Source organism: Setaria italica, plastid, assembly GCF_000263155.2.
Source record: "Setaria italica plastid, complete genome".
Lineage (NCBI taxonomy): Eukaryota > Viridiplantae > Streptophyta > Magnoliopsida > Poales > Poaceae > Setaria > Setaria italica.
In genome coordinates, this window is record NC_022850.1 from 57,256 (window position 1) to 85,000 (window position 27,745).

Consider the following 27,745-nt stretch of genomic DNA (forward strand, 5'->3'; position numbering starts at 1 on the left):
CAATTGACCGCTACTGGATTTAGTATATCTAATATGAATTGGCGATCAGAACACATATGGATAGAACTTCTAAAAGGTTCTCGAAAAAGAGGTAATTTTTTCTGGGCCTGTATTCTTTTTCTAGGTTCATTAGGATTCTTAGCGGTTGGGGCTTCCAGTTATCTTGGTAAGAATATGATATCCGTACTTCCATCTCAACAAATTCTTTTTTTTCCACAGGGGGTCGTGATGTCTTTCTACGGAATCGCGGGCCTATTCATTAGCTCCTATTTGTGGTGCACTATTTTGTGGAATGTAGGCAGTGGTTATGACCGATTCGATAGAAAAGAGGGAATAGTGTGCATTTTTCGTTGGGGATTCCCTGGAATAAAACGTCGCATCTTCCTTCGATTCCTTGTGCGGGATATCCAATCAATTAGGATTCAGGTTAAAGAGGGTCTTTATCCTCGTCGTATCCTTTATATGGAAATCCGGGGCCAGGGGGTCATTCCCTTGACTCGTACTGATGAGAAGTTTTTTACTCCACGAGAAATTGAACAAAAAGCTGCCGAATTGGCCTATTTCTTGCGTGTACCAATTGAAGTATTTTGAGTACCAATTGCAATTTTTTGCAATTGTAAGGGGATTTTCGAGTATTTATCTAAAGGAAGGAACAAACGAGAATAAGAGAAAATTGCTTCTAATTTGTTTTATCCAAGTGAGATATATGGCATAATATTCTTCCATTTTTATATGAAAGGCCTTTTTTTTATTTCTCTATTCCACTCCATTTAGATCTAAGAAAGAACCCAATACAATGAAATTCCACTAGTATACAAAAAGATAAATAGATACAAACACAAGGTCTCAAACCTTGTTATAGAATTTGTGTTTCAAAGAAAAGAAATATCATATATATTCAGCGAATGAAATAGAGTCGGCGAATGAAGCGGATTCATTAACAACTCAATTTACAGATCAAAAATGAAAAAAAAGAAAGCATTGCCTTCTTTCCTATATCTTGTATTTATCGTACTTTTGCCCTGGGGAATCTCTTTCTCTTTTAACAAATGCCTGGAACTTTGGATTAAGAATTGGTGGAATACCAGGCAATCCGAAACTTTCTTAACTGATATTCAAGAGAAAAGGATTCTAGAAGGATTCATAGAATTAGAAGAACTTTTTCTCTTGGACGAAATGATAAAAGAGAAACCGAAGACACATGTACAAAAACCTCCTATAGGAATACACAAGGAAATAATACAATTGGCCAAAATAGATAATGAGGATCATCTCCATACCATTTTGCATTTCTCAACAAATATAATCTGTTTGGCTATTCTAAGTGGTTCTTTTTTTCTGGGTAAAGAAGAACTTGTCATTTTGAATTCTTGGGTTCAGGAATTTTTCTATAACTTAAATGACTCAATAAAAGCTTTTTTTATTCTTTTAGTTACTGATTTTTTTGTTGGATTTCACTCCACCCGCGGTTGGGAACTACTAATTCGTTGGGTCTACAACAATTTTGGATGGGCTCCTAACGAGCTAATTTTCACTATTTTTGTTTGTAGTTTTCCTGTTATTCTAGACACGTGTTTGAAATTTTGGGTCTTTTTTTGTTTAAACCGTCTATCTCCTTCACTTGTAGTCATTTATCATTCGATTAGTGAAGCATAAACTCACTCATTTGATTTCCTAATATTAATCAAATTAGCATATTTCTTCCTTTAGAAAGAAAGCCCTTTTCCTTTTTAGCAAAATTCTTTCTATTTCTACCTGCTCAAGGTATTCATCATTCCAGTACAACTGTTGCAGTAGAATGACAACAGACTCGTGTATAGGGAACTAGATTAGCTTAGCTACCTATCTAATTTATTGTAGAAATTCCGGGATCCGCGATTGGACATGGAAAATAGAAATACTTTTTCTTGGTTAAAGGAACAGATGATTCGATCGATTTCCGTATCGATCATGATATACGTAATAACTCGCACATCTATTTCAAATGCATATCCCATTTTTGCGCAGCAGGGTTATGAAAACCCACGGGAAGCAACTGGACGAATTGTATGTGCCAATTGCCATTTAGCTAATAAGCCCGTGGATATTGAGGTTCCCCAAGCAGTGCTTCCTGATACTGTATTTGAAGCAGTTCTTCGAATCCCTTATGATATGCAGCTGAAACAAGTTCTTGCTAATGGTAAAAAGGGAGGGTTGAATGTGGGTGCTGTTCTTATTTTGCCCGAGGGATTCGAATTAGCGCCGCCTGACCGTATTTCTCCTGAGTTGAAAGAAAAGATAGGAAATCTCTCTTTTCAGAGTTATCGTCCCAATAAAAAAAATATTCTTGTGATAGGCCCTGTTCCCGGTAAGAAATATAGTGAAATTGTCTTTCCTATTCTTTCCCCCGATCCTGCTACGAAAAAAGACGTTCATTTCTTAAAATATCCCATATATGTAGGGGGAAACCGAGGAAGGGGACAGATCTATCCTGATGGTAGCAAGAGTAACAATACGGTCTATAATGCTACGTCAACAGGTATAGTAAAAAAAATACTACGTAAAGAAAAGGGGGGATATGAAATATCCATAGTCGATGCGTCGGATGGACGCCAAGTGATTGATATTATACCTCCCGGGCCAGAACTTCTAGTTTCAGAGGGGGAATCGATCAAGCTTGATCAACCATTAACAAGCAATCCTAATGTCGGAGGGTTTGGTCAGGGGGATGCAGAAATAGTGCTTCAGGATCCATTGCGCGTCCAAGGCCTTTTGTTCTTCTTCGCATCTGTTATTTTGGCACAAGTTTTTTTGGTTCTCAAAAAGAAACAGTTTGAAAAGGTTCAATTGTACGAAATGAATTTCTAGATCCTGGGATTTCTTACCATCAAGTTAGAAAAAAGCCTCGATTTCTGGAATTCCTTATTTCTATCTCATGCAAAAGAAGAGGATCCAAGGCAGAGGCGAGAACAATAAAAGGAACAAGTCCTTTTAGGAGGAATTGCGGGTCTTCTTAATCCTCTATTGGGCACAAGAAAAAGGCAAAAAAGCCTTTTTCTTGTGTCGATTCTTCTTGTATCGAAGTAAGAATCATTTTTCTTCTTATTTGTTTTGTCAAAGATTACTAGTTATTCTTTATTCGGGTCTATCTTTTGGACTTCCTTTGTTTAGGTTCGGGCGCGGTAGTGGACAAACAGAGGGAAAGAAAGTATGGCGGGGGACAAATTTATTTTGAGCAAATGGAATTGCTTGACTTTTTCAATTAAGTTCAACTTCGAACTTACAGAAATTTGGTAAAAAAAAATTTTAGGCTAGTTGAGTAGTTTTGATTAAGGTTTTATTAGTTTATTACTCGAAACTAAATCAATGATTTGCAGGATACTTCCTTCATGGAATAAAATACTGGATCCTCTCCCCTCTTTCTTGTTGCTTCATAAGAGTGAATCCATTTTATGGGTGAAAGGCGAGGGCTTTAAATGGACCGATGGATTGCTTCACTCACTAACATCATTAACAAACAAAAGAATAAATAGAGGGATTCTAACCATCAGAGCAAAGGTTTTCTCTTTGTTATTTTTACAAATAGAAATAGGTAACCAATTTCTAGATTATGGAATAAAATCGCGTTATAAGAATAAGAATTCTGCGGGCCCTTTCCGCTCTAATCAGATAAAGGGGGGTAAGGACCCGCTAAGCTCCTACTTTTTCATGTTTACAATCTGGATCCTCCGATTACTATAGAGATGAACCCAATCCAGAATACGAACCGTAAAAGAAAACACCTATTAAACCAATCACAAGAATACCAGTTACAGTACCTATCAGCCAAAGAGGAATTCTTCCAGTAGTATCGGCCATTTCCCCTACTTTCCTCCACATTTTCTCAAGTGGTCATGCTAGAGACAAAAACAGTCATGGATAGTTATAAGGATGGTATCCTTCCAAATGGGATAAGAGAATTATTACTACTCTCTTTCTTTCTCTCAATTGAAGAAATAATTGGAAAATAAAACAGCAAGTACAAAAATGAGTAATAAACCCCAGTATAGACTGGTACGATTCAATTCAACATTTTGTTCATTCGGGTTTGATTGTGTCATAGTTCTATAGTTGGAATTTGGTTTATCGTTGGATGAACTGCATTGCTGATATTGATCCCAAGAAAAAAACCGTGGGTACAGCTAATCCGTGAACAGCCAGCCATCGCACTGTAAAAATAGGATAGGTTCGATCTATGGTCATTGGGGGCCTCCTAAAAGGATCTACTAAATTCATCTAGTTGTTCTAAAGAATCAAAACGGTCGGTTATTAATGGAATTCCTTGTCGGCTTTCCGTGAAATACTCGTTTGGTCGAGGACTTCCAAACACGTCATAAGCTAAACCCGTACTGACAAATAACCAACCCGCAATGAATAGGGAAGGTATAGTAATGCTATGAATAACCCAGTATCGAATACTGGTAATAATATCAGCAAAAGAACGTTCTCCCGTGCTTCCAGACATGCTGAGCTCCTCAAAATTTTTATTCAAAAAAGGAATTGATTCCGTAAAAGATGGGATCGACCAGTAAATAGAAAATTACTGATATTTCATCCTTGTGAGATTGTCAATTTTGTACCAAAGGTGTATTTTGAGTATACCGAATTAGTATAGCTATCCTTCCTATGGCACAGCAATCCAGTTTTGCTTGGTCCCGAAACAGAATTCCTTTTTTCTCTTCTTTGTTCCTTGTCTATAGGGAAATTACATGTTATTCAAGGCAGCAATAGAACCCCACAATTTTTGGAGTCCTACTTATTTTCATTGTCTTCGGAATAGTAGAATAATTAATAGCGGCCAAGATCTTGGGAAAACCTAAGTTAATGATCAATAAGATAAAGAATTTAGAAAGGATATTCTCATATTGACGCAATACAAGGATAAGTATATGCAAAATCTATCCCTTTTTAAGGAATGAAATTGGTTAGCATAAAATAATATCTAATAAATAGAAAATCGAATAGTAGATAATCCGTTATGAAAGAAACAGAATAGATTCTTTGAAGAATCAAGATTCGTAATCAATCCTTGTCTTGTTTGTTGGATTAAGTCTAACTTTCTTGACCAAACTGCAAGCATGGAACTTTACGAAAAGAACTTAAAAGAAAAGGATAATTGAAGTAACTTCGAATCAACTTTGGTTGGGGTTCAAAAAACGAATAAAAATAAATAAAAAAGTAAATTCAAGGAAGAGTTCCCTTTTTCAGGGGGCCCTTCGGGGGTCGTGGAATGCTTTTCTTCTCCTCTTATTCCATATGGAATACAATGAGTTAAAATAAGAAGGAATAGGGGAATATTTCCAAAAAAAGGATGAAATCCATCCTATTGAAAAAGAAATAATCCGAAATAGAAAGAACTTTTTTCCCGAAAACCCAATTTTATTTTTCAATGGGGTTAGATGATCTAGTTTTTAATATTATTACTTTACTTGACAAATTCCACAACAAATCTCTTGATTCGGCATTAGGGACTCATGTCCCGTCTGATGAATCGATTTTCTTTTTCTTTTACACTTTTGTATCTCACTCTATCTTGTTTTTTAGTATTATCTAAAATAACCGATGAATTATGAATTTTCCATAACTTAAACTTAGGTAAGTGCTTTACCAACATATGTAGTGTAGTAAAAATAAATGGAATTTAACCCCTTCATGCTTACTATAACTAGTTATTTCGGTTTTCTACTGGCTGCTTTAACTATAACCCCAGCTCTATTTATTGGCTTGAACAAGATACGTCTTATTTGAAATGAATTGAATGAATAGAATAATCTTTCTTTTGGATTCCTGGTATTCTAGACTCTTTTCCACACTAATTATCAATTCTTTTCTTGGTCATTGAGATTCGTGGATAATTTAGACTATTATTTAGAGATAGATCGTACCTCTTTTTTTATCCCCTCGAACAAATCGAAATGATTGAAGTTTTTCTATTTGGAATCGTCTTAGGCCTAATTCCTATTACTTTAGCGGGATTATTCGTGACTGCGTATTTGCAATACAGGCGTGGGGATCAGTTGGATCTTTGATTGAGTAATATTTCTTTTTTGATTGACCTCCTCTCTGGTCTGGAGGAGGTCAAATTGGAATTGCAATTCTACTTTGTTTTTTTGTTTTGACATAAGATATATGGAATCACGCTCTGTAGGATTTGAACCTACGACATCGGGTTTTGGAGACCCGCGTTCTACCAAACTGAACTAAGAGCGCTCTCAAAACAAAAAAAAAGCAAATCCTTTTCTACTCCTAACGTGTCTCACGTCCGTATAGTATCCACAAATTCAAGTTATACCCACTTTAATTGATCTCCCCACTACTGCCCATAAAGAAGAGAGAATTAATAGGTAGGGATGACAGGATTTGAACCTGTGACATTTTGTACCCAAAACAAACGCGCTACCAAGCTGCGCTACATCCCTTTTCCAAATTATTGTACATAATTCCTTTCTTGTTTTCCACATCGTAATTTTCTTCTATTTCTCTATCTATATAGAACTTTCTTGTCATTTCTTGTTTTTGGTCTCATATAATCAAGGAAGGGCTATTCCTTAGTAATGTATAGGAAGAAGGGGTCATCTTTTTTAGGGATAGGAAAATCTCGTCTATTTCATTCTATATATATAGAATATTGATTTTGTTTTTTTAGTTAGGAATTTCGCCTAAACAAAAGAAATACAAAGGATCTTGGGCAAGAGTATCTGATCATATATGTATTCCAATACGGAAGGAGGATTTTCAATGCGGGATATAAAAACATATCTCTCTGTAGCACCCGTGCTAAGTACTCTATGGTTTGGGGCTTTAGCAGGTTTATTGATAGAAATCAATCGTTTATTCCCAGATGCTTTGTCATTCCCTTTTTTTTAATTCTAGTTATTCCTATGCGAGAGATAGAATTCTTCGTGACATGACGAAAATTTTCCCTTTTTGAATTCTTTTTTAGTATATGAAGCAAAAAGAAAGAAAAGATGGATAAGGATTGTATTCTTTAATTATTTCTCTATTTTTTATTACTTAATTTACGAATTTACGAATTTCAAAAATTTTTTATTCTATTGGATTGGATTCGTTAGAGAATTCGAAGAATTACAACAAAATCTTTAGAAATCGCATTTTTAGTTAGGAGCTTCTATGGATTTTATTCTTCTTCTTTTCTTTGGATCCAAAATAGAAGAATAAAAGAATAGGTATAAGAATTAAGTTAAGTCGATCCAAAAAGGAAAGGAGGTTCATGGCCAAGGGCAAAGATGTTAGAATCCGAGTTATTTTGGAATGTATTAATTGTGTTCGAAAGGGTACCAATAAGGAATCGACGGGGATTTCTAGATATAGTACTCAAAAGAATCGCCACAATACACCCGGACAATTAGAATTAAGAAAATTTTGTCGTTATTGTCGCAAGCATACGACTCATAATGAAATAAAGAAATAGGAGCATCGTGTGTTCAATTTTTCCAAAGAACAGAAAGAGTAAGAACTTCTTATTAAATATATAGAACATAGATGGAACACAAAATACAAATCAACTCATCTGATTTTAGGTAGATATTATTTCATATGTATTATATAGTATATGAATTAAATAATATATGGACCAAAGAAAGACTACTTCTTCTGGTTCTGGATCCAAAATTAATAAAATAAAGAAATCCATTTTTTTTTTTCAAATTTTTAAATAAGGAATAAATCATGTATATATCTAAACAACCTTTTCATAAATTTAAGCAACCCTTTCGTAAATCCAAACAAACTTTTCATAAATCAAAGCAACCTTTTCGTAAATTCAAACAACCTTTTCGTAAATCCAAACAACCTTTTCGTAGGCGTTCTCGAATAGGCCCGGGGGATCGAATTGATTATAGAAACATGAGTTTAATTAATCGATTTATTAGTGAACAAGGAAAAATATTATCCAGACGAATAAATAGATTAACCTTGAAACAACAACGATTAATTACTCTTGCTATAAAACAGGCTCGTATTTTATCTTTCTTACCATTTCGTAACTATGAGAATGAGAAGCAATTTCAAGCCCAGTCAATTTCAATAATTACTGGTCCTAGACACAGAAAAAATAGACATATTCCTCAATTAACACAAAAGTTCAATTCCAATCGAAACTTAAGAAACTCCAACCAGAATTTAAGAAACAACAATCGAAACTTAAGTTCCGATTGTTGATGTTTTATTCGAAAGGGTCAGACTCATATATAAAGAAAGTAATCCAGTTTTGATTCTTGTGTTTGTTATAAGAAAGAAAAATGGGAAAAAAGAAATAGTTTTTTTATTTATTGCAACATGCTCGTTGATTCCTACCACTTAATCTTAATTTATTGTATCTTCCCGGAGTTCCCTCTCCGGGAATTCGTTTTTAATTATTCCTGTATATTACTTTTTTATCCTTTAATTGATGGTCTTTATTTTATTGGAAATCGTGTAAAGATTATTTGGATTTGATACAGCTACTTGTGCAAGCATTTTACGATTAAGAATCAATTCCTTCTTGTACAGATTGTGTATTAATTTACTATAACTATCGAATACGTTATATACCCGTGTTGCTGCGTTTATCCGAGTGATCCACAAACGACGAAAATCCCTCTTTTGCCTGCCTCTATCTCGATGAGAAGAAACAAAAGCTCTTCTTACTTGTTGAGTAATCATTCGATTAAGTCTTAAATGAGCCCCTCTAAAGTTTGAGGCAAATGAACGCATTTTTGTTCGTCGTCTTCGAGCTATATATCCTCGCGGAACTCTGGTCATTGAATCAAATTAACCTTAATGAATAACTAATGATTTCTCTTCTTTTAACCCTCTTTTTTCCCATTAATAACAAAACGAATTATTCCGATATATAAAATATTAATTCCAATGGCTTTTGCTACTATAACCTTCCCAACCACGATTTTTTATTCTATTCACTTATTTCGCATAGAAATAACAAATTCTAACGATATTAAAAAAACAGTGGGTTCCATCGTTTCTATGGTTCCCTTTTAAACGGCGAGGCCCTCTCTATACACCGGAGCCCTTTCTTTCATTTCATCAAAAGGTATTGTGAACTTGTATAGTTCACATTCTTTGGCTCTACCTATCCATTATAGAGTAAATAGCTCTTTTCACAATAAGAGTTATTCATACAGTGACGGTATTTAATTATGAAAGTTGACTAAGTAGCTGGCCCTTTAGTCCGTTCTTTTAAGATAAAGGAGCAGAAACCTTTTTCTTTTTATTACTATTTCCTCCGCTTAATGGATAACCATTTGCTACCAATGGAGGAATTGCTTCTTCCAATCTAGATGATTGAATTTGCACCAAAGGAAACCATAAATTCCATATACCATAGAAATCTAGGATAGAGATTCTCTATCCGATTCATTGGTACCGATCATGGATACTTCAAAAATTTTCTTATTTGTTTGAACTCATGATCTGAACGAGTCGCACATACACCCTAGCACATGTTCCTCGACGCTGAGGACATCCCTTAAGCGCGGCCGATTTTCTAGCATTTCGTATTGGCTGTCTTGCATTTCTAATAAGTTGTTTAACCGTTGGCATGTCGTATGTATTATAGAAAAAATGGATTGGTTTAGATCGATCTTAACCTGATGATTCATCATCATGAAGTATTTCTATTTTCTATAGCATAAAATCCGAATTTAGGTTTGAAATAAATTTACAAGAAATCCAGCCACTACCAATCCTTAAACATTTCTGGAAACCACACTGGATCAGTATCGCAGTGCTCGTCAATCATTTCATCCCCTACAATATCGACAAGTCCATAAGCTTTGGCTTCGTCTGCTGACATAAAAACATCCCTTTCCATGTCTTCGGATACAACCCAAAAAGGCTTGCCTGTTCTTAGTGCATAAACCCTTGTGATCATTTCGCGAACTTTGTGTAACTCTTCCACTTCTAGTAAAAATTCTGGTGTCCTTGCCCGATAATAAGCACTAGCAGGTTGGTGAAGCATAATCCTAGCGTGAGGGAATGCTATACGCTTGGTGGGTTCTCCTCCAAGCAGAATGAAGGAGGCCATGGAGGCGGCTATTCCGAGGCATATTGTATATATATCAGGTGTCACCGTTTGCATCGTATCAAAAATCGCCATTCCTGAGATTAGCCACCCGCCAGGGGAGTTTATAAACAAAAAAATATCGCTAATTCCATCTTCTATACTGAGATATACCATCAGACCCGTAATATGATTCGTGATCTCGCAACGAATCTCTTGACCTAAAAAAAGTGTCCTTTCTCGATACATAACATTGTATAAGTCAACCCAAGTCGCTTCTTCATCTCCGGGAATCCGGTAAGGTACTTTTGGAACACCAATGGGCATATTAGATTAATATTATTAAATTTAAGTAAGAAAACTACACTTTAATATGGAAACGTAAGAATGGAAGAGAAAGAAAGAATCCAGAGTTTATTATCTTCATTTTTTTCTTATTCTATAAGAATACTATAGATTCTATTAATACATAGATTGAAAGATTATACATATAAGGAAGGTAAGACAGATTGAATAAAGAAAAAGGAATCCGTGATTCGAATGATAAACAAAGAGGGATTAAGGATCTATTCTTAGTTTTCCCAAATAGCCCAAGCTACCCATTGCATATTGGCACTTATCGAGTATAGAATAGATCTGCTTCTCTTTCTTCTTACAAACAGAATTGGCTTGTTATTTTTAATGGAATGAAATAAATATTTACGCTTTCTGACATAGAATCCCCTGGAAGGGTTAGGTACATAGGGATAGTTTTTTCCAATGCGATAAAATAAAGCGACATCGTGTCTATTTTTCTTTGCTAAAGGGGTATTTCCATGGGTTTGCCTTGGTATCGTGTTCATACTGTCGTATTGAATGATCCGGGTCGATTGCTTTCGGTGCATATAATGCACACAGCTCTAGTTTCTGGTTGGGCTGGCTCGATGGCTTTATACGAATTAGCGGTTTTTGATCCCTCTGATCCTGTTCTGGATCCAATGTGGAGACAAGGTATGTTCGTCATCCCCTTCATGACTCGTTTAGGAATAACCAATTCGTGGGGTGGTTGGAGTATTTCAGGAGGAACTGTAACGAATCCGGGTATTTGGAGTTATGAAGGTGTAGCAGGTGCGCATATTGTGTTTTCTGGCTTGTGTTTCTTGGCAGCTATCTGGCATTGGGTATATTGGGACCTAGAAATATTCTGTGATGAGCGGACGGGAAAACCTTCTTTGGATTTGCCCAAGATCTTTGGAATTCATTTATTTCTTGCAGGGGTGGCTTGTTTTGGCTTTGGTGCATTTCATGTAACGGGTTTATATGGCCCTGGGATATGGGTGTCCGATCCTTACGGACTAACTGGAAAAGTACAAGCTGTAAATCCTGCGTGGGGTGCAGAAGGTTTTGATCCTTTCGTTCCGGGAGGAATAGCTTCGCATCATATTGCTGCGGGTACATTGGGCATATTAGCGGGCCTATTCCATCTTAGTGTCCGTCCGCCGCAACGTCTATACAAAGGATTACGTATGGGCAATATTGAAACTGTACTTTCCAGTAGTATCGCTGCTGTTTTTTTTGCTGCTTTCGTAGTTGCCGGAACTATGTGGTATGGATCGGCAACTACCCCAATCGAATTATTTGGGCCTACTCGTTATCAGTGGGATCAGGGATACTTTCAGCAAGAAATATATCGAAGAGTTAGCGATGGGTTAGCCGAAAATCTTAGTTTGTCAGAAGCTTGGTCTAAAATTCCCGAAAAATTAGCCTTTTATGATTATATTGGTAATAATCCGGCAAAGGGGGGATTATTCAGAGCAGGCTCAATGGACAATGGGGATGGAATAGCTGTTGGATGGTTAGGACATCCCGTCTTTAGAGATAAAGAAGGACGCGAGCTTTTTGTACGTCGTATGCCTACTTTTTTTGAAACATTTCCGGTAGTTTTGGTAGATGAAGAGGGAATTGTGAGAGCGGACGTTCCTTTTAGAAGAGCAGAATCCAAATATAGTGTTGAACAAGTAGGGGTAACGGTGGAGTTCTATGGTGGCGAACTTAATGGAGTAAGTTATTCTGATCCTGCTACTGTAAAAAAATATGCGCGGCGTGCTCAATTAGGGGAAATTTTTGAATTAGATCGAGCTACTTTGAAATCAGATGGTGTTTTTCGCAGCAGTCCAAGGGGTTGGTTCACTTTTGGTCATGCTACCTTTGCTTTGCTCTTCTTTTTCGGACACATTTGGCATGGCGCTCGAACCTTGTTCCGAGATGTTTTTGCTGGTATTGATCCAGACTTGGATGCTCAAGTTGAATTTGGAACATTCCAAAAAGTTGGAGATCCAACTACAAAGAGACAGGCAGCCTGATACCACATTGCTATGGTATCTTTCACCTCTCTTTTTTGATTTGATTTGACATGAAAAACATCTCCTGTCCTTTCTTTGACTCTTTTTCTTTTTTTATATGGGAAATGCTCCCAAATGATAAGTGAATAGGTGTGGAAGTTATAATTGTAAATAAACCAGGATCGAATCTATGGAAGCATTGGTTTATACGTTCCTTTTAGTTTCGACTTTAGGGATAATTTTTTTCGCTATCTTCTTCCGAGAACCACCTAAGGTTCCGACTAAAAAATGAAATAATTTAATTGAAGGAAATAAATAATTTCATTGAAGTAAGAAGTCCCCCAGAGGGGAGACTTCTTACTTCAATTAGTCCCCATGTTCTTCGAATGGATCTCTTAATTGTTGAGAGGGTTGCCCAAACGCGGTATATAAGGCATACCCAGTAAAGCTTACAAGTAAACCAGATATGGAGATGGCGACTAAAGTTGCTGTTTCCATTTTTATAGAATTTCAAGATTACAATGGATCTAGGAAAAGATCGTGTATTTACAACTACAACGGAATAGTATACAAAGTCAACACCAATGATTAAATAGAATTTATGGCTACACAAACCGTTGAAGATAGTTCTAGACCTAAGCCAAAACGGACTGGCGCAGGTAGTTTATTAAAACCCTTGAATTCGGAATATGGGAAAGTAGCTCCGGGTTGGGGGACTACTCCTTTTATGGGGGTCGCAATGGCTTTATTCGCGATATTCCTATCTATCATTTTAGAAATTTATAATTCTTCTGTTTTACTGGACGGAATTTTAACGAATTAGGTTTCTACTAACAAAAACTATGAAGTCATAGTTTTTCCATCCAAAAAAAGCCTTTCTACTTTAAGCTTCACATTTCTAGACATTCTGGTAGTTCGACCGTGGATTTTTTTGTTTCGGTATCTCTGGAATATGAGTGTGTGACTTGTTAGAATTGATCCTATTGATAATACATAGAAAGGGCCTGTTATCTCTATCAAGATGATTCTAATTCGTCGGATATTATTTATTCTAGTATCTGGAACACGAAATACATAGAGTGGATCAAGAAAAAGGAACTATGATTCATACTCACTATTTAGACCTCGCAACCAGACTGAAAAAAAAATTCAAGTAGTTCTTAATAAAAAAAGAAATTTTCTTCCTTCCAATTTTGTTTGCCCAAAAGATTTTCTCTTTCAATAAATGATCATCAAGCGGTTTTTATTCGAAGAACCCTTGCCTTTTGTTTAGCTTGAGACTCAATCATCGTGGCTCTAGTATGAATCTAAGGTTTTAATTGAACTGATTCATAGGATCGCAACAAGAAAATTTCTATCAGAAAACCACTATAAATTTTTATTTAGTAAAAAAATCAAATAAATAAAAAATAGGGAAGAGAAAAGTCAAGAGGCCTCTAATGATCAACATACGGGAAAGAAAGACAGATGAGCCAACTTGAGATTTTTTGGCATTATCATCACAAAGAAGAAATTCTGGATTTTTCTTATTTCATATCTTCAAGGCAAATCGATCGAATACCGTGGCTGAGTTTTGAACTTTTTTTTCTAATATCCGTTGAAAATTTGTGTGTTTCTGCTTGAGCCGTACGAGATGAAATTTTCATATACGGTTCTCGGAGGGGGAATCGGGCTAGTTACCTATCTCAATAAAGTATATGATTGGTTTGAGGAACGTCTTGAGATTCAGGCAATTGCTGATGATATAACTAGTAAATATGTTCCTCCTCATGTAAACATATTTTATTGTTTAGGGGGAATTACACTTACTTGTTTTCTAGTACAAGTCGCTACCGGTTTTGCTATGACTTTTTACTACCGACCAACCGTTACAGAGGCTTTTTCCTCCGTTCAATATATAATGACGGAGGCCAACTTTGGTTGGTTAATCCGATCAGTTCATCGATGGTCAGCAAGTATGATGGTTCTAATGATGATCCTGCACGTATTTCGTGTGTATCTCACAGGTGGATTTAAAAAACCCCGTGAATTAACTTGGGTCACAGGTGTGGTTTTGGCTGTATTGACTGCATCATTTGGTGTAACTGGTTATTCTTTGCCTTGGGATCAAATTGGTTATTGGGCAGTCAAAATTGTGACAGGTGTACCTGACGCTATTCCAGTAATAGGATCCCCTTTAGTGGAATTATTACGTGGAAGTGCTAGTGTGGGCCAATCCACTTTGACTCGTTTTTATAGTTTACATACCTTTGTACTACCTCTGCTTACTGCCGTATTTATGTTAATGCACTTTCCAATGATACGTAAGCAAGGTATTTCGGGTCCTTTATAGGGAAAGCATATCATAGAGAATTCTAATTCTCATATATCATATAGGGTAGGTTGTGGTATTTCATTGCTACAAACATTTATTTTACAATAAGACATGTCATTTGGATACTTCTCTTCAACTTCGAACTATTTTGATACAAATAGTTGAAGTTAATTTTACGAAAGAAAATAAGGCGGATTATGGGAGTGTGTGACTTGAATTATTAATTTGGCCATGCAGATAGAGAATTGGATCTGCCACATTAGAATTCACGACCAAAGGTGTCTCCGCATCCAATCAACACGTAAGTCCCCTATCTAGGAAGGATAGGCTGGTTCACTCGAGGAGAATATTTTCTATGATCATACCCCAACCATGTCATCCATGAGCAGGCTCCGTAAGATCCCATAGAGTATAAATGGAATAAGTCATGTGATATGATCCAATTCTATATTTATTACACATACTTTTTATTATAGTATGGAAATGCATTCATTTTCTTTGCATCGATTTCGATCCGCAATACTATCGGAGTAAAAGAAGGGATCTAAGGAAGAACGTAGGCTAAACTTTTTGATTTTTTATTAGTAACAAGTAAATACTTTGTTTGGATGTAAGAAACTTGCGATATTGAGGGGATAAACACCAACTAATCAAGAGACAATCCACAAAGCAATTGATCATGATCAAATTTGTAAGCCCACTTGGATATTGAGCATTTACGCATAAGAATAGGATTCTTTTCAATGAGTAGTTATAGGCGCAACTTCGGAAAAGATAATCTGATAAAGCTTTTCTTGCCTTGAGTCATTGAGTCATTATATACCCTATTCTATTGTGGATTCTCCACGGTCTTATTTCTTTCATTCTTGCTCGAGCCGGATGATGAAAAATTCTCATGTCCGGTTCCTTTGGGGGATGGATCCTAAAGAATTCACCTATCCCAATAACAAAGAAACCTGACTTAAATGATCCTGTATTAAGAGCAAAATTAGCTAAAGGGATGGGACATAATTATTACGGGGAACCCGCGTGGCCCAACGATCTTTTATACATTTTTCCAGTAGTAATTCTAGGTACTATTGCGTGTAATGTAGGTTTAGCGGTTCTCGAGCCGTCAATGATTGGTGAACCGGCGGATCCGTTTGCAACTCCTCTGGAAATATTACCCGAGTGGTACTTCTTTCCCGTATTTCAAATACTCCGTACAGTACCCAATAAGTTATTGGGCGTTCTCTTAATGGTTTCTGTGCCAACGGGCTTATTGACAGTACCCTTTCTAGAGAATGTCAATAAATTCCAAAATCCATTTCGTCGCCCAGTAGCTACGACCGTTTTTTTACTCGGTACTGCAGTAGCTCTTTGGTTAGGTATTGGAGCAACATTACCCATTGATAAATCCTTAACTTTAGGTCTTTTTTAGTTTAGGGATTTTTCGAGTTGATTCATTCAACCGCGAAGCCCCCTGCATGGGTATCTAGGAAATAGTTACTTCCAAGTGAATCTTCCCTAGATACCTAAAATCCATTTTATTATGATCCATTTCGCGAAAATATAGATTGTGCCAAAGATGCAAAATTGCTTTTTTTTGATTTAAAGCGAGAACTTGTTCTTAAGTAAATCAATTGGGAGATGCTTCTCGAGAGTGTCCCATATAAGTTTTCCATCTTCCATACGAAAACTTTCAATTCGCATAAGATCCTCTTCAGTCTTACTCAAAAGGTCCAATAGTGTATGTATATTGGCCCTTTTGAGACAATTATACGTTCTAGAAGGCAATTCTAATTGATCAATAAAAATACAATTCAATGGAATTCCTTTTTTGTTTTTCTTTAGATTAGTGAATCTTTTTTGAAAGGTTAAAAGGGGTGGAGTAAATCTGTTTTTATTTTCTTCGAAACTAGTGCCCTCTTCCTCTGCGTGTAGAAAAGGAAGAAATAAATCAATCAAATTACGAGAAGCTTCATAAAGCGCTTCTTTAGGAGTTAAACTTCCATTCGTCCATATTTCTAGAAAAAGTATCTCATGTTTTTCATTTCCATTCCCACAAGAAAAAATACTATAATTCACATTTCGAACAGGCATGGATACAGCATCTATAGGATAACTTCCATCTTGAGAGTTCTTTCTGAGTTCCGTATGATATCCGCGATCTCTCTTGATCTGTAACTCAATATAGAAATCAATCGGCTCTCTCAAGTTAGCTATAGGTTGTGTCGTATCAACGATTTCTACGGAAGGCGGTAAGATTATATCTTGAGCGGTTATGTATCTAGGACCTTTGACGCAAATTGATGCGTCTCTAACTCCATAGAGATTACTTCTCAATACAATTTCTTTCAAATTTAGTAAAATTTCTTGTATGGATTCTTCAATACCTACTATTGTAGAATATTCGTGTGGCACGTTCCCAAATTTGGCGCGTGTGATACACGTTCCTTCTATTTCTCCAAGTAAAGCTCTTCGCAAGGCAATACCGACAGTATCCGCTTGACCTTTTCTAAGCGGGGACAGAATGAAACGACCATAATAAAGACGCTTACTATCTACTCTTGATTCAACACACTTCCACTCTAGTGTTTGGGTGGATCCTGTTACCTCCTCTCGAACCATAACGGACTAGTATTATTATTTGATCATTGAATCGTTTATTTCTCTTGAAAGCGGTTTCATTTTTTTTTTACAGACGTCTTTTTTTAGGAGGTCGACATCCATTATGCGGCATAGGTGTTACATCGCGTATACAACTTAACCGTACACCACTTTTAGCAATGGCTCGTAATGCGGCGTCTCTTCCGCTACCAGCACCTTTTACCATAACTTCTGCTCGTTGCAAACCCACTGTACGAATAGCATCTACTGCTGTTCTTTGACCAGCATAGGGTGATGCTTTTCGTGAGCTTTTGAATCCACAAGTACCTGCAGAGGACCAGAAAACCACCCGACCTTGTGGGTCTGTAACGGTTATAATGGTATTGTTGAAACTGGCTTGAACATGAATAACCCCTTTTGTTATTCTACGTGCACTCTTCCGTAAACTAAAACGGGCATTCCTACGCAAACCAATACGCACTTTCTTACGTGAACCTATTTTTGGTATAGCTTTTGTCATATTTTATTATCTCATAAATATGAGTTAGAAATAACAAAAAGAAAAAAGATACAAAGATATCCGTTTCAGGGTAAAATATATCCTTTACTCTCATTTTTTTTATTTGGAATTTGGACATTTCCGTAGGTACTTTTTTTTTTAGAAAGAAAAGCTCCTTTTTCGAAAGATTACCCCTGTCTTTGTTTATGCTTCGGATTGGAACAAATGACTCTAATTCGTCCACGCCTGCGAATCAGTCGACATTTTGTACAAATTTTACGAACGGAAGCTCTTATTTTCATATATAGGTATTCCTTTCTTAAACTATGAATCTATTCTTTTGGAAAAAATGAGTCTCTTCACTTAAATTTTGAAACTTGGAAGTTATTACCCTAGAAAAACCTAATCCTTTGAATCTTTGGTATCCTTCAAATCTTCAGTATCCTTCGAGTCTTCGGTACGCTTCGAATCCTTATGGGGAAGTCTATAAATTATACGCCCCTTGCTGGAGTCATAACGACTTACTTCAATTTTGACCCTATCCCCCATCAGTATTCGTATAGAGCTAGACCGGATCTTTCCTGAAATATAGCCCAGGATGATGGTGTCATTCTCTAGGCGAACGCGGAACATTCCGTTGGGTAGGGCTTCCGTAACTAAACCTTCGAAAGTGACTTTTGCTTCTCTCGGTTTTTTTTTTTCTTTTTTTCTGTCATATTTTTTTCTCCTATTTTTCAATTTTTATTTTCAAAATAGGAAGTTCGAGATAGAATTCGGGTACTATAGGTGGGGCCATTACCATATATAACATAAGACTTCTCCCCCAATTCTGTTTAGTCGAGCTTCTCGATCTGTCATTATACCTCGAGAGGTAGAAAGAATAGCAATTCCCATTCCGCCCAAAACCTTAGGAATTCCTTGATAGTTGACATAAATTCGTAAGCCAGGTCGGCTGATACGCTTTAAAGAGGTTCTAGTTCTATATATTCCCTTTCTAGTCTTTCTCTTTTGATGTCGCAAAGTTGAAACCAAGAAATATCTGTTACTTTCCTGATGTTTCCGAACACTTTCAATAAAACCCTCTCGTAGAAGTATTTTAACAATGTTTTCGGTAATATTTGTGGATACTACTCGAACAGTTCCTTTTTTATTCATGTCTGCGTTTCTTATAGAGGTTAGTAAATCAGCAATAGTGTCCTTGCCCATAAGACTCTAATTCTAGGTTCCTCCTAATTTTTCTATAATCAACATGTTTTCCTTTTTCTTTTAATTTTAGATTTTAAAGCATATACGTGAGACACAATCTACTAATTTTTTCTTTGATCTATATCTCGTCTACTAGTGTTTATAATACTTCAGGAGCTAATGAAACTATTTTAGTAAAATTCAATTCTCTCAATTCTTCGGCAATCGCGCCAAAAACTCGAGTTCCTTTTGGATTTCCTTTTTGATCAATGATAACTGCTGCATTGTCATCATAGCGTATTATTATACCATCTTCGCATTTGAATTCTTTACATGTACGTACAATTACAGCTCGAATTACTTCGGATCTTTCTAGAGGCATTTGGGGCACTGCGTCTTTGATTACAGCAACAATAACATCACCAATACGAGCATATCGCTGATTACCAGCGGCTCCTATGACTCGAATACACATCAATTTTCTAGCTCCACTGTTATCTGCTACATTTAAAAGGGTCTGAGGTTGAATCATATTATTTTGATTTCAATTTGTTATTTCAATGCAAAAGGATGAAAGAAATATTGTCTTTCTAGAAAGAAAAACCTGGGTTTTTTATCTTAAATACTCCTTTTTGGGGTTCTATATCTCTAATCGAAGAAATTGACTTCGTATGGGCATTTTACTGGCAGCTATAGAGATAGCTGCTCTAGCTACAGTTTCGGATACTCCGCTCATTTCATAAAGTATTCTACCTGGTTTAACAACGGCTACCCAATATTCGGGGGATCCCTTTCCTGAGCCCATACGTGTTTCTGTGGGTCTCATTGTAACCGGTTTGTCGGGAAATATACGCACCCATATTTTTCCACCACGACGTGCATATCGTGTCATTGCTCTTCGTCCTGCTTCTATCTGTCTTGCGGTGATCCAAGCGGGTTCAAGTACTTGAAGAGCATATCTACCAAAACAAATACGATTGCCTCGGCAGGATTTTCCCTTCATTCTTCCTCTATGTTGTTTACGAAATCTAGTTCTTTTGGGGTTATAGTCGACGGTTCTTTCTTAGTTCCATCTCTACTGCAAAACTGGACATGAGAGTTTCTTCTCATCCAGCTCCTCGCGAATTAAATGAGAAAGCGTGCGAATTTCCTTATTTTTATTCTTATTGAATCGTGGTAAAGTATTCTAATCCAATAAGGATTTCGCGGGCGAATATTTACTCTTTCCTGTCTTATTTGTTAATTTAGAATCTTATCAAATAAAGCCACTTTTTTGGTTTGTTCCGCCATCCCACCCAATGAAGTGTTAGGATTCTTTTCAATAAAATCCGATGGTCATAGGTTTTCTCGTTCCCACTGCTTCTCCTTTAATGGTTAGGTTTGAATCCTGCAATGGAGCTTCCAAAAAATGTCTTTCCGAGTCAATTTTCTCAGTTTTATTAACATTTGTTATTTCAAAAGTTACGATTTCGAATTCTCTCTTTTTTTATTTTATTATATTGATGCTTTATCACATTGCTTTTTTTTATGATGTAATTCATAGACCATACACATTGGAATCCTATATCTTTCTTATTCTTCTTCCTTCTATCTATCATCCCTCCTTTTATCCACATCCCTTTAGTTTTGCTTCACAGCCTAAAATCAGGTTTCTTTTGTAGAGAAAAAAATGCAGTTGCTACAACTATATGATAGATCTACTCATTTTTTATAGATGTATTTATTCACATAGTGACTGGTTCTTAGTTAGGATCTCGACAATACGAAGCAATAGGTTGGTTATTAGTTAATTTTCTAGAATTACTAAGTTTTTTTCTATTTTTAGTAGGGTTCAGCCAATTTTTTTTTATTTTTGACCCTAAAGAAAAAACTAACGAGTCACACACTAAGCATAGCAATTATATTAAAAGATTTATCAATTTTCATTAAATCTTATAGAAAGAGGAATGGGAAGACTGGGTTAGTTATTCTTCTTCTACGAATATCCAAATTTTTACACCTAATACTCCATAGATAGTTCGAATTGGATAGCAGCAATAATCAATTTTAGCGCGAATTGTTTGTAGGGGCAGTCTGCCCTTTTTGATGCATTCGGCACGTGCAATTTCTTTCCCTGCTAGACGACCCGCAATTTTGATTTTTACTCCCTTTGCTTTTTTAGTTAATTCAATGGCTTTTTTCATTGCTTTTCGGAATGAAACTCTATTTTTTAATTGGAAAGCTATATATTCTGCAAGAATATTAGGTTGTCTATAAGGTTCTTTAACCTTTTCGATAGCAATATTAAGTCTCTGGTTTACAGAATTAACTTCCTTTTGGAGATCTTTCTCTAATTCTTCGATTGCTCCCTTTTTCTTTAATAAATTGGGGAATCCAATATGGATTATGACGTGGATTGTATCAATTTCTTTTTGAATTTCTATATGTGTAATTACTTCAGAACTTGAGTCTGATTCTATTTTTCTATTCGAGCCTTTTTTCCTATTCTGTTGTATATAGTTCTTGATACAATTCCGTATTTTTTTATCTTCCTGTAGACCTTCAGAATAATTTTTTGGTTGTGCGAACCAAAAGGAATGGTGATTTTGGGTTGTACCAAGTCTGAAACCGAGTGGATTTATTTTTTGTCCCATATTTTTCTATTCTATTTCTTTTTTTTATTGGGAATCGAAATCTTGGATTGATCTAAAGATTATTTAGATTTCTTTACTATATTTAGTACAATTGTTATATGACACATGGTTTTTTTTATAGAATAACTACGTCCTCGAGCTCGAGGTCTGAATTTTTTCATAATAGTACCCCTACTGACTTCGGCTTTAGTGATGAATAAATTCGCTTTGTCGAAATCCCTATAATGAGTAGCATTTGCTGCTGCCGAATAAACCAACTTTAAGATGGGATAAGACGCTCGATAAGGCATGAGGTTCAGTATCATAACGGTTTCCTCGTAGTAACGCCAGCGAATCTCATCAAGAACTCTTTGTGCTTTGAAAACAGACATATGTATGCGTTTTTGTGCTTTGAAAACCCGTTCGAATTTAAGTAGACGATCAGTTGGAACTTTTCTTGCGAGTTTCTTCTTCTTCTTTATCCTAGGGGTATACTTTACCAATTTGAAACTTGTCATAAATAAGGTTATTACCCGTCTATCTTTACTTTATTTGATTTGTTTATTCTGAATCTTTCTATTCTGAATTCAGTTAACGACGAGATTTAGTATCTTTTCTTGCACTTTCATAACTCGTGAAATGCCGAGTAGGCACGAATTCCCCCAATTTGCGACCTACCATAGGATTTGTTATGTAAATAGGTATATGTTCCTTTCCATTATGAATCGCGATTGTATGGCCAACCATTGCGGGTAGAATGCTAGATGCCCGGGACCACGTTACTATAATTTCTTTCTCCTCCTTCATATTAACCTTTTCGATTTTTGCCAATAAATGACGAGCTACAAAAGGATTCGTTTTTTTTCGTGTCACAGCTGATTACTCCTTTTTTTCATTTTAAAGAGTGGCATCCTATGTCCACTATCTCGATCGAGGTATGGAGGTCAGAATAAATAGAATAATGATGAATGGAAAAAAGAGAAAATCCTTTAGCTGGATAAGGGGCGGATGTAGCCAAGTGGATCAAGGCAGTGGATTGTGAATCCACCATGCGCGGGTTCAATTCCCGTCGTTCGCCCATCGCATTATTGCAAATTCCAAAAATGCAATTTTCCATATTCCTAGTTACGTATTTACTTACGGCGACGAAGAATAAAACTATCACTATATTTTTTCCTTTTCCTAGTTCTTCTTCCAAGCGCAGGATAACCCCAAGGGGTTGTGGGTTTTTTTCTACCAATGGGGGCTTTCCCTTCACCGCCCCCATGGGGGTGGTCCACAGGGTTCATAACTACCCCTCTTACTACGGGGCGTTTACCTAGCCAACACTTAGATCCGGCTCTACCCAAACTTTTTTGGTTCACCCCAACATTACCCACTTGTCCGACTGTTGCTAAGCAGTTTTGGGATACCAAACGGACCTCCCCAGATGGTAATCTTAAAGTGGCCAATTTACCCTCTTTTGCAATCAGTTTCGCTACAGCACCTGCTGCTCTAGCTAATTGCCCACCCCTTCCACGTGTGATTTCTATGTTATGTATGGCCGTGCCTAAGGGCATATCGGTTGAAGTAGATTCTTCTTTTTTCTCAAAAAACCCCTTCCCAAACTGTACAAGCTTCTTCCAAAGCATACGGCTTTCTAGATGTATATGACGATCTCTAGACAGATGGATCTTATATGAATCGTATGATGAAGTACCACATGAGTGGATATATAGAAAAGGAATCCAAATCTGCCGAATCGCTCATGTTATGATCTTCTACATCCTAGGTCTCCGCGTTCCGTCATCTGGCTTATGTTCTTCATGTAGCATTCAGATCGAATGACTCTATGAAATTACGTCGATACTTCCACATATTATGGGTAACGTAGGAGACATCCCTATTTTCACCCGGGGGTCTTAATTACCACTGCTTAGCTTTCAATTCGCCTCTGACCATCAAATTAAATGTGAATAACCCGTCCTCCTCTCTTTGAAACAAGGGGCGCTTCCGGTTCTGTGCGTGCTTCAAACAATTTTGTCTTCTCCATATTACCATATCTCTAGAGTCAATAATTTTCTATGAGGAACTACTGAACTCAATCACTTGCTGCCGTTACTCAACAGTTTTCTGTTGAGGTCTATCCCGTAGAGGTAGTCAAATTGGATCAGTGATCGATTTCTAGGTTTCGTCGTAAACCTAATTGGTTACTTCCAATTACGTAAATCAATAGTTCAAACCGCACTCAAAGGTAGGGCATTTCCCATTGATATAGGAACTTTTGTACCAGAAACAATAGTATCTCCAATTATAGCCCCTCTGGGATGTAAAATATATCTCTTCTCACCATCCCCATAGTGTATGAGACAAATGTATGCATTTCGATTAGGGTCGTATTCTATGGTTACGATTCTACCAGATATGTCTTTTTGATTCCGTCGAAAATCGATTTTACGGTATAGGCGCTTATGACCTCCCCCTCTATGCCTTACGGTAATGATTCCTCTGGCATTACGACCTTTACCACAACGGTGCCGTCCATGGATCAATTTATTTCGTGGATTGGATTTCACTTGCCTGTCTACGGTTCCCTTGCGTGTGCTCGGGATAGGTGTTTTGTATAAATGTTTCGCCATATTATTAAGTATTCTCCTTTAGTTCGTTTCTCTATCTAGAAGTGGAATAGAATAACCCGGTTGAAGGGTAATGATCATACGTCTGTAATGCATTGTATGTCCCAGAATAGGTCCCATTCTTCTACCCTTTCCGGGTAGTCGATGGCTATTCACAGCTACTACCTTAACACCAAAGAAGAGTTCGACCCAATGCTTTATTTCTGTCTTAGTGAATCCCGATTCGACATTAGAAGTATATTGATTCTTTCCCAATAAACGAAGACTCTTTTCTGTAAATACTGCGTATTTGATTCCATCCATAAATCGACTTTCCCTCCTATGCTCTGAGTTCCAGTATCGATAAGAATTCGAGTTCTTATTGTTCTTATGTTATGGTATGAATATACCATACCAATTCGTTATGTATGGATGATGGATGAGATTCCATAGATAGAGAGCCAGTTCCAATAGACCGTTCCCGTTCGCGTGCATCCAGCAGGAATTGAACCCGCAAATTTACCAATTATGAGTTGGGCGCTTTAACCATTCAGCCATGGATGCTTAACAGGGATCATCGTACATCGTAAATAACCAATTTTCATATAGAAAGACATATCATAGAAAAATGAAATCGAAAATATTCGGAGATGGCAAATATTCGGAGATGACTATGAAAACACCTCTCTGGATCCTCGAATTGAAAGAGAGATTGAGAGGGATCAAGAATCCTAATTCTCGCTATTTGGAATGGATCCAATTCTATTGAGTCTGACCCATAGTGATCATTTCTCTTTAGCAAAGAATGACCTTGGTTATCAAAGGATTGAACAACCGGGATCCATTTACTTATGATACCTAGTTGACATTGCTAACAAGGATCTAATGAATTATGAGTTTAATAGATGCTCTTTAGCAGAAAGACGTATATTCCTTGCTCATTATCAGACAATCACTTATTCCCAAACCTCGTGTGGGGCTAATCGTTTTCATTTACCATCTTATGGAAAACCCTTTTCGTTCCGCTTAGCCCTATCGGGTATTTTAGTGATGGGTTCTATAGGAACTGGACGATCCTATTTGGTCAAATACCTAACGAAAAATTCCTATTTTCCTTTCATTAAGGTACGAGGGCTTCTTATTCCACAAGAACGAAAGCACCTTTTCATTCTTTCATATACTAGGGGTTTTTACTTGGAAAAGACAATGTTCCATACTAAAGGATTCGGGTCCATAACCACGAGTTCCAGTGCACTAGATCTTGTAGCACTTAGCAACGAGGCCCTATCCATTAGTATTCCACATAAGAAATCCATTATAGAAACTAATACAATTAGATTAGCTCTTCATAGACAAACTTGGGGTTTGCGAGCCAAGATAAGACCGGCTCGGGATCATGGGACCCTTTTCTATCAGATAGGAGGGGGTCTTGTACAAAATAGACTTCTAAGTAATAACCCCATAGATCCTATATCTATCTATATAAACAGGCAATCGTGTCAGGAAGCGGCTTTTTCTTTGGCCAAACGGTACTTCGAACTTGGAACGAGCATGAAGAGATTAACGAGACTTCTTTCTCTTTTGAGTTTTTCTGGCGGACCGGTCGCGCAAGATCTTTGGTCTTCCCCCGGAACCGATGAAAAAGTGGGTCGCTTCTTATGGACTCGCTCAGAATGATTCTTCTCTATCTATAGTTCATGGCCTATTAGAAGTAGAAGGTGCTCTGGTGCAATCCTTACCGACAGAAAAAGATTGCACTCGGGTTGATAATAATCGAGTGCCATTACTTCGTCGGTCCGAACCAAGGAATCCGTTAGAAATGTTTTGAAATGGATATTGTTCTCTCTTTGATTAGGGATGCTATATGAAAAGAAGTGGAGTTTGAAAAAGGGAACGGAATGGTCAAACCGGAACTGCTAGAGGAACGAATTTTCAATAGCATAACTTGGGCTCCTAGAATATGGGGCCCTTGGGACAATCTATTTGATTGCAGGGATAGGTACGCTGAATATGACTGGGGATTTTCCTATGGGTATTGGAGCGGGTCCAAGCAGATTAAAGAGGATGAGTTGTCAGAGACTGCTATTTATTCGAATTATTTCTGGTTGGTCTTTTCATTCTAATACTCTATCCGAGAGTTCTCAGTATTTAGCAAAGCTGTTCCTATCTAACGGAAGGCTCCTGGATCAAATGACAAAGACATTGTTTGTGGAGAAAGAGGTGGCTTTTCCCGGATGAAATGAAACATTTGATTTGTGTAACAGGAGAAAGATTTCCCACTCCTTAGCCGTAAAGATATGTGGCCATGAAAAAGGGAGGGGATTCAGTGGAACAGGATTGGCCGGGCGGTAGAGTTGTGGAAACACTTGTTGATTCCTATTTTGGACCCTAGCTCCATGGAACAATATGCTACTGCGGAAACATGGAAGAATTGCAATCTTAGATCAAAACACTATGTATGGGATGATATGAACTGCCTAAATAAGAATTCTTGAGCGTCGAACAACCTGAGTACTAACTACATCAAACAATTTGCATTAATGAAACTGTGTAAATCCACCGGATAATCAAAAATACGCATGTCTGATGAAATGGTTGTTGCTATCTGCTTCCATAACGAATCCTTGGTTTAACTGAATAAGTAAAGAAAATGGGCCCTTTCTCTTCTTCTCAGATCGATGGATCTTCTCGATTGGAAGATCTCCCATATGGATAATACACATTCCAGTTGACCGAGCCTAATGCTAATTGTTTTGTTCCGAAGCAAAGATATCCGCGGAGGCCGGTTCGTTCGTCCTATTCTGATATTCAGGACCAAGAGGTCCTGGATTCTCTTTCGGATAGGCCCCGAAAGGAGAAGAGAAGCTGAAATGCCAACGGACCTCTGTCTATTCTCTAATTCACCCGATCCGATAGTACCCGTTTTTGGAACGTCCAGTGCCAAAGTCACTGAATGGGTAAGTCACCAATCCAATCCCTTTGACAAATCGGGTGTCATATTAGATATCATATTCTATATATATAGAAATATCATAGAATAGACATATAGAATTTTTGGTTGGGAAATTCGAATGAATCATTGAGTGAAAAAGGAGCAAAGAATGACAAAAGATGAGACTCTACTAGTCTTCACTCTTGTGGTTTCCTCGGTTTCTGTTTTCTTATTCGGGATCTTGCTTTTCATGGTTCTCATCTCTGCAACTCGCGATTTTCGCGAGAGAACCAAATCCAAGTTGGTGAAGATCATGATTTGGGCTGGCATAGTAGTTATTACCTTTGCAATTGCGGTTCGAATCTATCCGATCTTTATCTTTTTGCTCAAAGAACGAATAAAACCCCTTGTTGAAGCCCTTTATGATAAGCTTCCCTGGATCTGGGAAGTTTCTCTTTCACGGTATTGGGATCGTTTGATCGATTTCCTTGATCGCTACTTATGGGCGTGCGCTCAAAGGATACAAACAGGGATTCGCAAACAAAAAGGGGAATTCGTAGTCACTTTTTCCTGTCGCGTAAAAAAAAGGCTTTACGCGAGAGCAATAGAGGTTGGGATACATCTATCTCTTCTGAGCAACCTCTTTTGGATTCTTAAGAC

The 27,745-nt window shown here is 37.1% G+C and overlaps 33 protein-coding genes and 4 non-coding genes across 38 annotated transcripts. All coding sequences in view use genetic code 11, as the record gives it.

Annotated features, from left to right (window-relative positions):
- The first annotated feature begins 33 nt into the window (after positions 1 to 33).
- ycf4 (photosystem I assembly protein ycf4) lies at positions 34 to 591 on the plus strand. Its single transcript has one exon. The coding sequence runs from the start codon at positions 34 to 36 to the stop codon at positions 589 to 591; it is 558 nt and encodes a 185-aa protein (YP_008815761.1).
- Positions 592 to 963: 372 nt separating this feature from the next.
- On the plus strand, positions 964 to 1,656 carry cemA (chloroplast envelope membrane protein). The gene has a single exon. It carries the CDS (start codon positions 964 to 966, stop codon positions 1,654 to 1,656), a length of 693 nt encoding a protein of 230 aa, YP_008815762.1.
- Positions 1,657 to 1,884: 228 nt separating this feature from the next.
- On the plus strand, positions 1,885 to 2,847 carry petA (cytochrome f). Its single transcript has one exon. The coding sequence runs from the start codon at positions 1,885 to 1,887 to the stop codon at positions 2,845 to 2,847; it is 963 nt and encodes a 320-aa protein (YP_008815763.1).
- An 867-nt stretch (positions 2,848 to 3,714) lies between these two features.
- psbJ (photosystem II protein J) lies at positions 3,715 to 3,837 on the minus strand. Its single transcript has one exon. The coding sequence runs from the start codon at positions 3,835 to 3,837 to the stop codon at positions 3,715 to 3,717; it is 123 nt and encodes a 40-aa protein (YP_008815764.1).
- A 125-nt stretch (positions 3,838 to 3,962) lies between these two features.
- psbL (photosystem II protein L) lies at positions 3,963 to 4,079 on the minus strand. Its single transcript has one exon. It carries the CDS (start codon positions 4,077 to 4,079, stop codon positions 3,963 to 3,965), a length of 117 nt encoding a protein of 38 aa, YP_008815765.1.
- Positions 4,080 to 4,101: 22 nt separating this feature from the next.
- On the minus strand, positions 4,102 to 4,221 carry psbF (photosystem II cytochrome b559 beta subunit). The gene has a single exon. The coding sequence runs from the start codon at positions 4,219 to 4,221 to the stop codon at positions 4,102 to 4,104; it is 120 nt and encodes a 39-aa protein (YP_008815766.1).
- A 10-nt stretch (positions 4,222 to 4,231) lies between these two features.
- On the minus strand, positions 4,232 to 4,483 carry psbE (photosystem II cytochrome b559 alpha subunit). Its single transcript has one exon. It carries the CDS (start codon positions 4,481 to 4,483, stop codon positions 4,232 to 4,234), a length of 252 nt encoding a protein of 83 aa, YP_008815767.1.
- Positions 4,484 to 5,670: 1,187 nt separating this feature from the next.
- petL (cytochrome b6/f complex subunit VI) lies at positions 5,671 to 5,766 on the plus strand. Its single transcript has one exon. It carries the CDS (start codon positions 5,671 to 5,673, stop codon positions 5,764 to 5,766), a length of 96 nt encoding a protein of 31 aa, YP_008815768.1.
- Positions 5,767 to 5,933: 167 nt separating this feature from the next.
- On the plus strand, positions 5,934 to 6,047 carry petG (cytochrome b6/f complex subunit V). Its single transcript has one exon. The coding sequence runs from the start codon at positions 5,934 to 5,936 to the stop codon at positions 6,045 to 6,047; it is 114 nt and encodes a 37-aa protein (YP_008815769.1).
- A 107-nt stretch (positions 6,048 to 6,154) lies between these two features.
- trnW-CCA lies at positions 6,155 to 6,228 on the minus strand. The gene has a single exon. It is a non-coding gene; the product is annotated as a tRNA-Trp (tRNA).
- Positions 6,229 to 6,363: 135 nt separating this feature from the next.
- On the minus strand, positions 6,364 to 6,438 carry trnP-UGG. The gene has a single exon. It is a non-coding gene; the product is annotated as a tRNA-Pro (tRNA).
- Positions 6,439 to 6,756: 318 nt separating this feature from the next.
- On the plus strand, positions 6,757 to 6,885 carry psaJ (photosystem I subunit IX). The gene has a single exon. The coding sequence runs from the start codon at positions 6,757 to 6,759 to the stop codon at positions 6,883 to 6,885; it is 129 nt and encodes a 42-aa protein (YP_008815770.1).
- Positions 6,886 to 7,249: 364 nt separating this feature from the next.
- rpl33 (ribosomal protein L33) lies at positions 7,250 to 7,450 on the plus strand. Its single transcript has one exon. The coding sequence runs from the start codon at positions 7,250 to 7,252 to the stop codon at positions 7,448 to 7,450; it is 201 nt and encodes a 66-aa protein (YP_008815771.1).
- Positions 7,451 to 7,707: 257 nt separating this feature from the next.
- Positions 7,708 to 8,199, plus strand: rps18 (ribosomal protein S18). Its single transcript has one exon. It carries the CDS (start codon positions 7,708 to 7,710, stop codon positions 8,197 to 8,199), a length of 492 nt encoding a protein of 163 aa, YP_008815772.1.
- Positions 8,200 to 8,421: 222 nt separating this feature from the next.
- Positions 8,422 to 8,781, minus strand: rpl20 (ribosomal protein L20). The gene has a single exon. It carries the CDS (start codon positions 8,779 to 8,781, stop codon positions 8,422 to 8,424), a length of 360 nt encoding a protein of 119 aa, YP_008815773.1.
- Positions 8,782 to 9,450: 669 nt separating this feature from the next.
- rps12 (ribosomal protein S12) lies at positions 9,451 to 9,579 on the minus strand (one part of a trans-spliced gene, as the record gives it; the record has 2 gene entries for this part). Coding sequences YP_008815774.1 and YP_008815729.1 both cover positions 9,451 to 9,579 — 129 coding nt within the window.
- A 136-nt stretch (positions 9,580 to 9,715) lies between these two features.
- clpP (clp protease proteolytic subunit) lies at positions 9,716 to 10,366 on the minus strand. Its single transcript has one exon. The coding sequence runs from the start codon at positions 10,364 to 10,366 to the stop codon at positions 9,716 to 9,718; it is 651 nt and encodes a 216-aa protein (YP_008815775.1).
- Positions 10,367 to 10,854: 488 nt separating this feature from the next.
- On the plus strand, positions 10,855 to 12,381 carry psbB (photosystem II 47 kDa protein). The gene has a single exon. The coding sequence runs from the start codon at positions 10,855 to 10,857 to the stop codon at positions 12,379 to 12,381; it is 1,527 nt and encodes a 508-aa protein (YP_008815776.1).
- Positions 12,382 to 12,550: 169 nt separating this feature from the next.
- On the plus strand, positions 12,551 to 12,652 carry psbT (photosystem II protein T). The gene has a single exon. It carries the CDS (start codon positions 12,551 to 12,553, stop codon positions 12,650 to 12,652), a length of 102 nt encoding a protein of 33 aa, YP_008815777.1.
- Positions 12,653 to 12,726: 74 nt separating this feature from the next.
- psbN (photosystem II protein N) lies at positions 12,727 to 12,858 on the minus strand. The gene has a single exon. It carries the CDS (start codon positions 12,856 to 12,858, stop codon positions 12,727 to 12,729), a length of 132 nt encoding a protein of 43 aa, YP_008815778.1.
- A 103-nt stretch (positions 12,859 to 12,961) lies between these two features.
- On the plus strand, positions 12,962 to 13,183 carry psbH (photosystem II phosphoprotein). Its single transcript has one exon. It carries the CDS (start codon positions 12,962 to 12,964, stop codon positions 13,181 to 13,183), a length of 222 nt encoding a protein of 73 aa, YP_008815779.1.
- A 129-nt stretch (positions 13,184 to 13,312) lies between these two features.
- On the plus strand, positions 13,313 to 14,692 carry petB (cytochrome b6). Its single transcript has 2 exons — positions 13,313 to 13,318; positions 13,994 to 14,692. Exons 1-2 carry the CDS (start codon positions 13,313 to 13,315, stop codon positions 14,690 to 14,692), a joined length of 705 nt encoding a protein of 234 aa, YP_008815780.1.
- Positions 14,693 to 14,871: 179 nt separating this feature from the next.
- petD (cytochrome b6/f complex subunit IV) lies at positions 14,872 to 16,094 on the plus strand. Its single transcript has 2 exons — positions 14,872 to 14,879; positions 15,620 to 16,094. The coding sequence occupies exons 1-2, from the start codon at positions 14,872 to 14,874 to the stop codon at positions 16,092 to 16,094; spliced, it is 483 nt and encodes a 160-aa protein (YP_008815781.1).
- A 170-nt stretch (positions 16,095 to 16,264) lies between these two features.
- On the minus strand, positions 16,265 to 17,284 carry rpoA (RNA polymerase alpha subunit). The gene has a single exon. It carries the CDS (start codon positions 17,282 to 17,284, stop codon positions 16,265 to 16,267), a length of 1,020 nt encoding a protein of 339 aa, YP_008815782.1.
- Positions 17,285 to 17,351: 67 nt separating this feature from the next.
- rps11 (ribosomal protein S11) lies at positions 17,352 to 17,783 on the minus strand. Its single transcript has one exon. It carries the CDS (start codon positions 17,781 to 17,783, stop codon positions 17,352 to 17,354), a length of 432 nt encoding a protein of 143 aa, YP_008815783.1.
- Positions 17,784 to 17,950: 167 nt separating this feature from the next.
- On the minus strand, positions 17,951 to 18,064 carry rpl36 (ribosomal protein L36). The gene has a single exon. The coding sequence runs from the start codon at positions 18,062 to 18,064 to the stop codon at positions 17,951 to 17,953; it is 114 nt and encodes a 37-aa protein (YP_008815784.1).
- A 100-nt stretch (positions 18,065 to 18,164) lies between these two features.
- On the minus strand, positions 18,165 to 18,500 carry infA (translational initiation factor 1). The gene has a single exon. It carries the CDS (start codon positions 18,498 to 18,500, stop codon positions 18,165 to 18,167), a length of 336 nt encoding a protein of 111 aa, YP_008815785.1.
- Positions 18,501 to 18,557: 57 nt separating this feature from the next.
- rps8 (ribosomal protein S8) lies at positions 18,558 to 18,968 on the minus strand. The gene has a single exon. It carries the CDS (start codon positions 18,966 to 18,968, stop codon positions 18,558 to 18,560), a length of 411 nt encoding a protein of 136 aa, YP_008815786.1.
- A 139-nt stretch (positions 18,969 to 19,107) lies between these two features.
- Positions 19,108 to 19,479, minus strand: rpl14 (ribosomal protein L14). Its single transcript has one exon. The coding sequence runs from the start codon at positions 19,477 to 19,479 to the stop codon at positions 19,108 to 19,110; it is 372 nt and encodes a 123-aa protein (YP_008815787.1).
- A 108-nt stretch (positions 19,480 to 19,587) lies between these two features.
- Positions 19,588 to 20,840, minus strand: rpl16 (ribosomal protein L16). The gene is made up of 2 exons: positions 20,832 to 20,840; positions 19,588 to 19,989 (listed from the first exon to the last, which is right to left on the minus strand). Exons 1-2 carry the CDS (start codon positions 20,838 to 20,840, stop codon positions 19,588 to 19,590), a joined length of 411 nt encoding a protein of 136 aa, YP_008815788.1.
- Positions 20,841 to 20,911: 71 nt separating this feature from the next.
- rps3 (ribosomal protein S3) lies at positions 20,912 to 21,580 on the minus strand. The gene has a single exon. It carries the CDS (start codon positions 21,578 to 21,580, stop codon positions 20,912 to 20,914), a length of 669 nt encoding a protein of 222 aa, YP_008815789.1.
- A 59-nt stretch (positions 21,581 to 21,639) lies between these two features.
- rpl22 (ribosomal protein L22) lies at positions 21,640 to 22,077 on the minus strand. Its single transcript has one exon. The coding sequence runs from the start codon at positions 22,075 to 22,077 to the stop codon at positions 21,640 to 21,642; it is 438 nt and encodes a 145-aa protein (YP_008815790.1).
- Positions 22,078 to 22,150: 73 nt separating this feature from the next.
- Positions 22,151 to 22,432, minus strand: rps19 (ribosomal protein S19). Its single transcript has one exon. It carries the CDS (start codon positions 22,430 to 22,432, stop codon positions 22,151 to 22,153), a length of 282 nt encoding a protein of 93 aa, YP_008815791.1.
- Positions 22,433 to 22,562: 130 nt separating this feature from the next.
- trnH-GUG lies at positions 22,563 to 22,637 on the plus strand. The gene has a single exon. It is a non-coding gene; the product is annotated as a tRNA-His (tRNA).
- A 55-nt stretch (positions 22,638 to 22,692) lies between these two features.
- rpl2 (ribosomal protein L2) lies at positions 22,693 to 24,177 on the minus strand. Its single transcript has 2 exons — positions 23,794 to 24,177; positions 22,693 to 23,124 (listed from the first exon to the last, which is right to left on the minus strand). Exons 1-2 carry the CDS (start codon positions 24,175 to 24,177, stop codon positions 22,693 to 22,695), a joined length of 816 nt encoding a protein of 271 aa, YP_008815792.1.
- An 18-nt stretch (positions 24,178 to 24,195) lies between these two features.
- Positions 24,196 to 24,477, minus strand: rpl23 (ribosomal protein L23). The gene has a single exon. It carries the CDS (start codon positions 24,475 to 24,477, stop codon positions 24,196 to 24,198), a length of 282 nt encoding a protein of 93 aa, YP_008815793.1.
- Positions 24,478 to 24,643: 166 nt separating this feature from the next.
- On the minus strand, positions 24,644 to 24,717 carry trnI-CAU. The gene has a single exon. It is a non-coding gene; the product is annotated as a tRNA-Ile (tRNA).
- Positions 24,718 to 27,745: the final 3,028 nt, after the last annotated feature.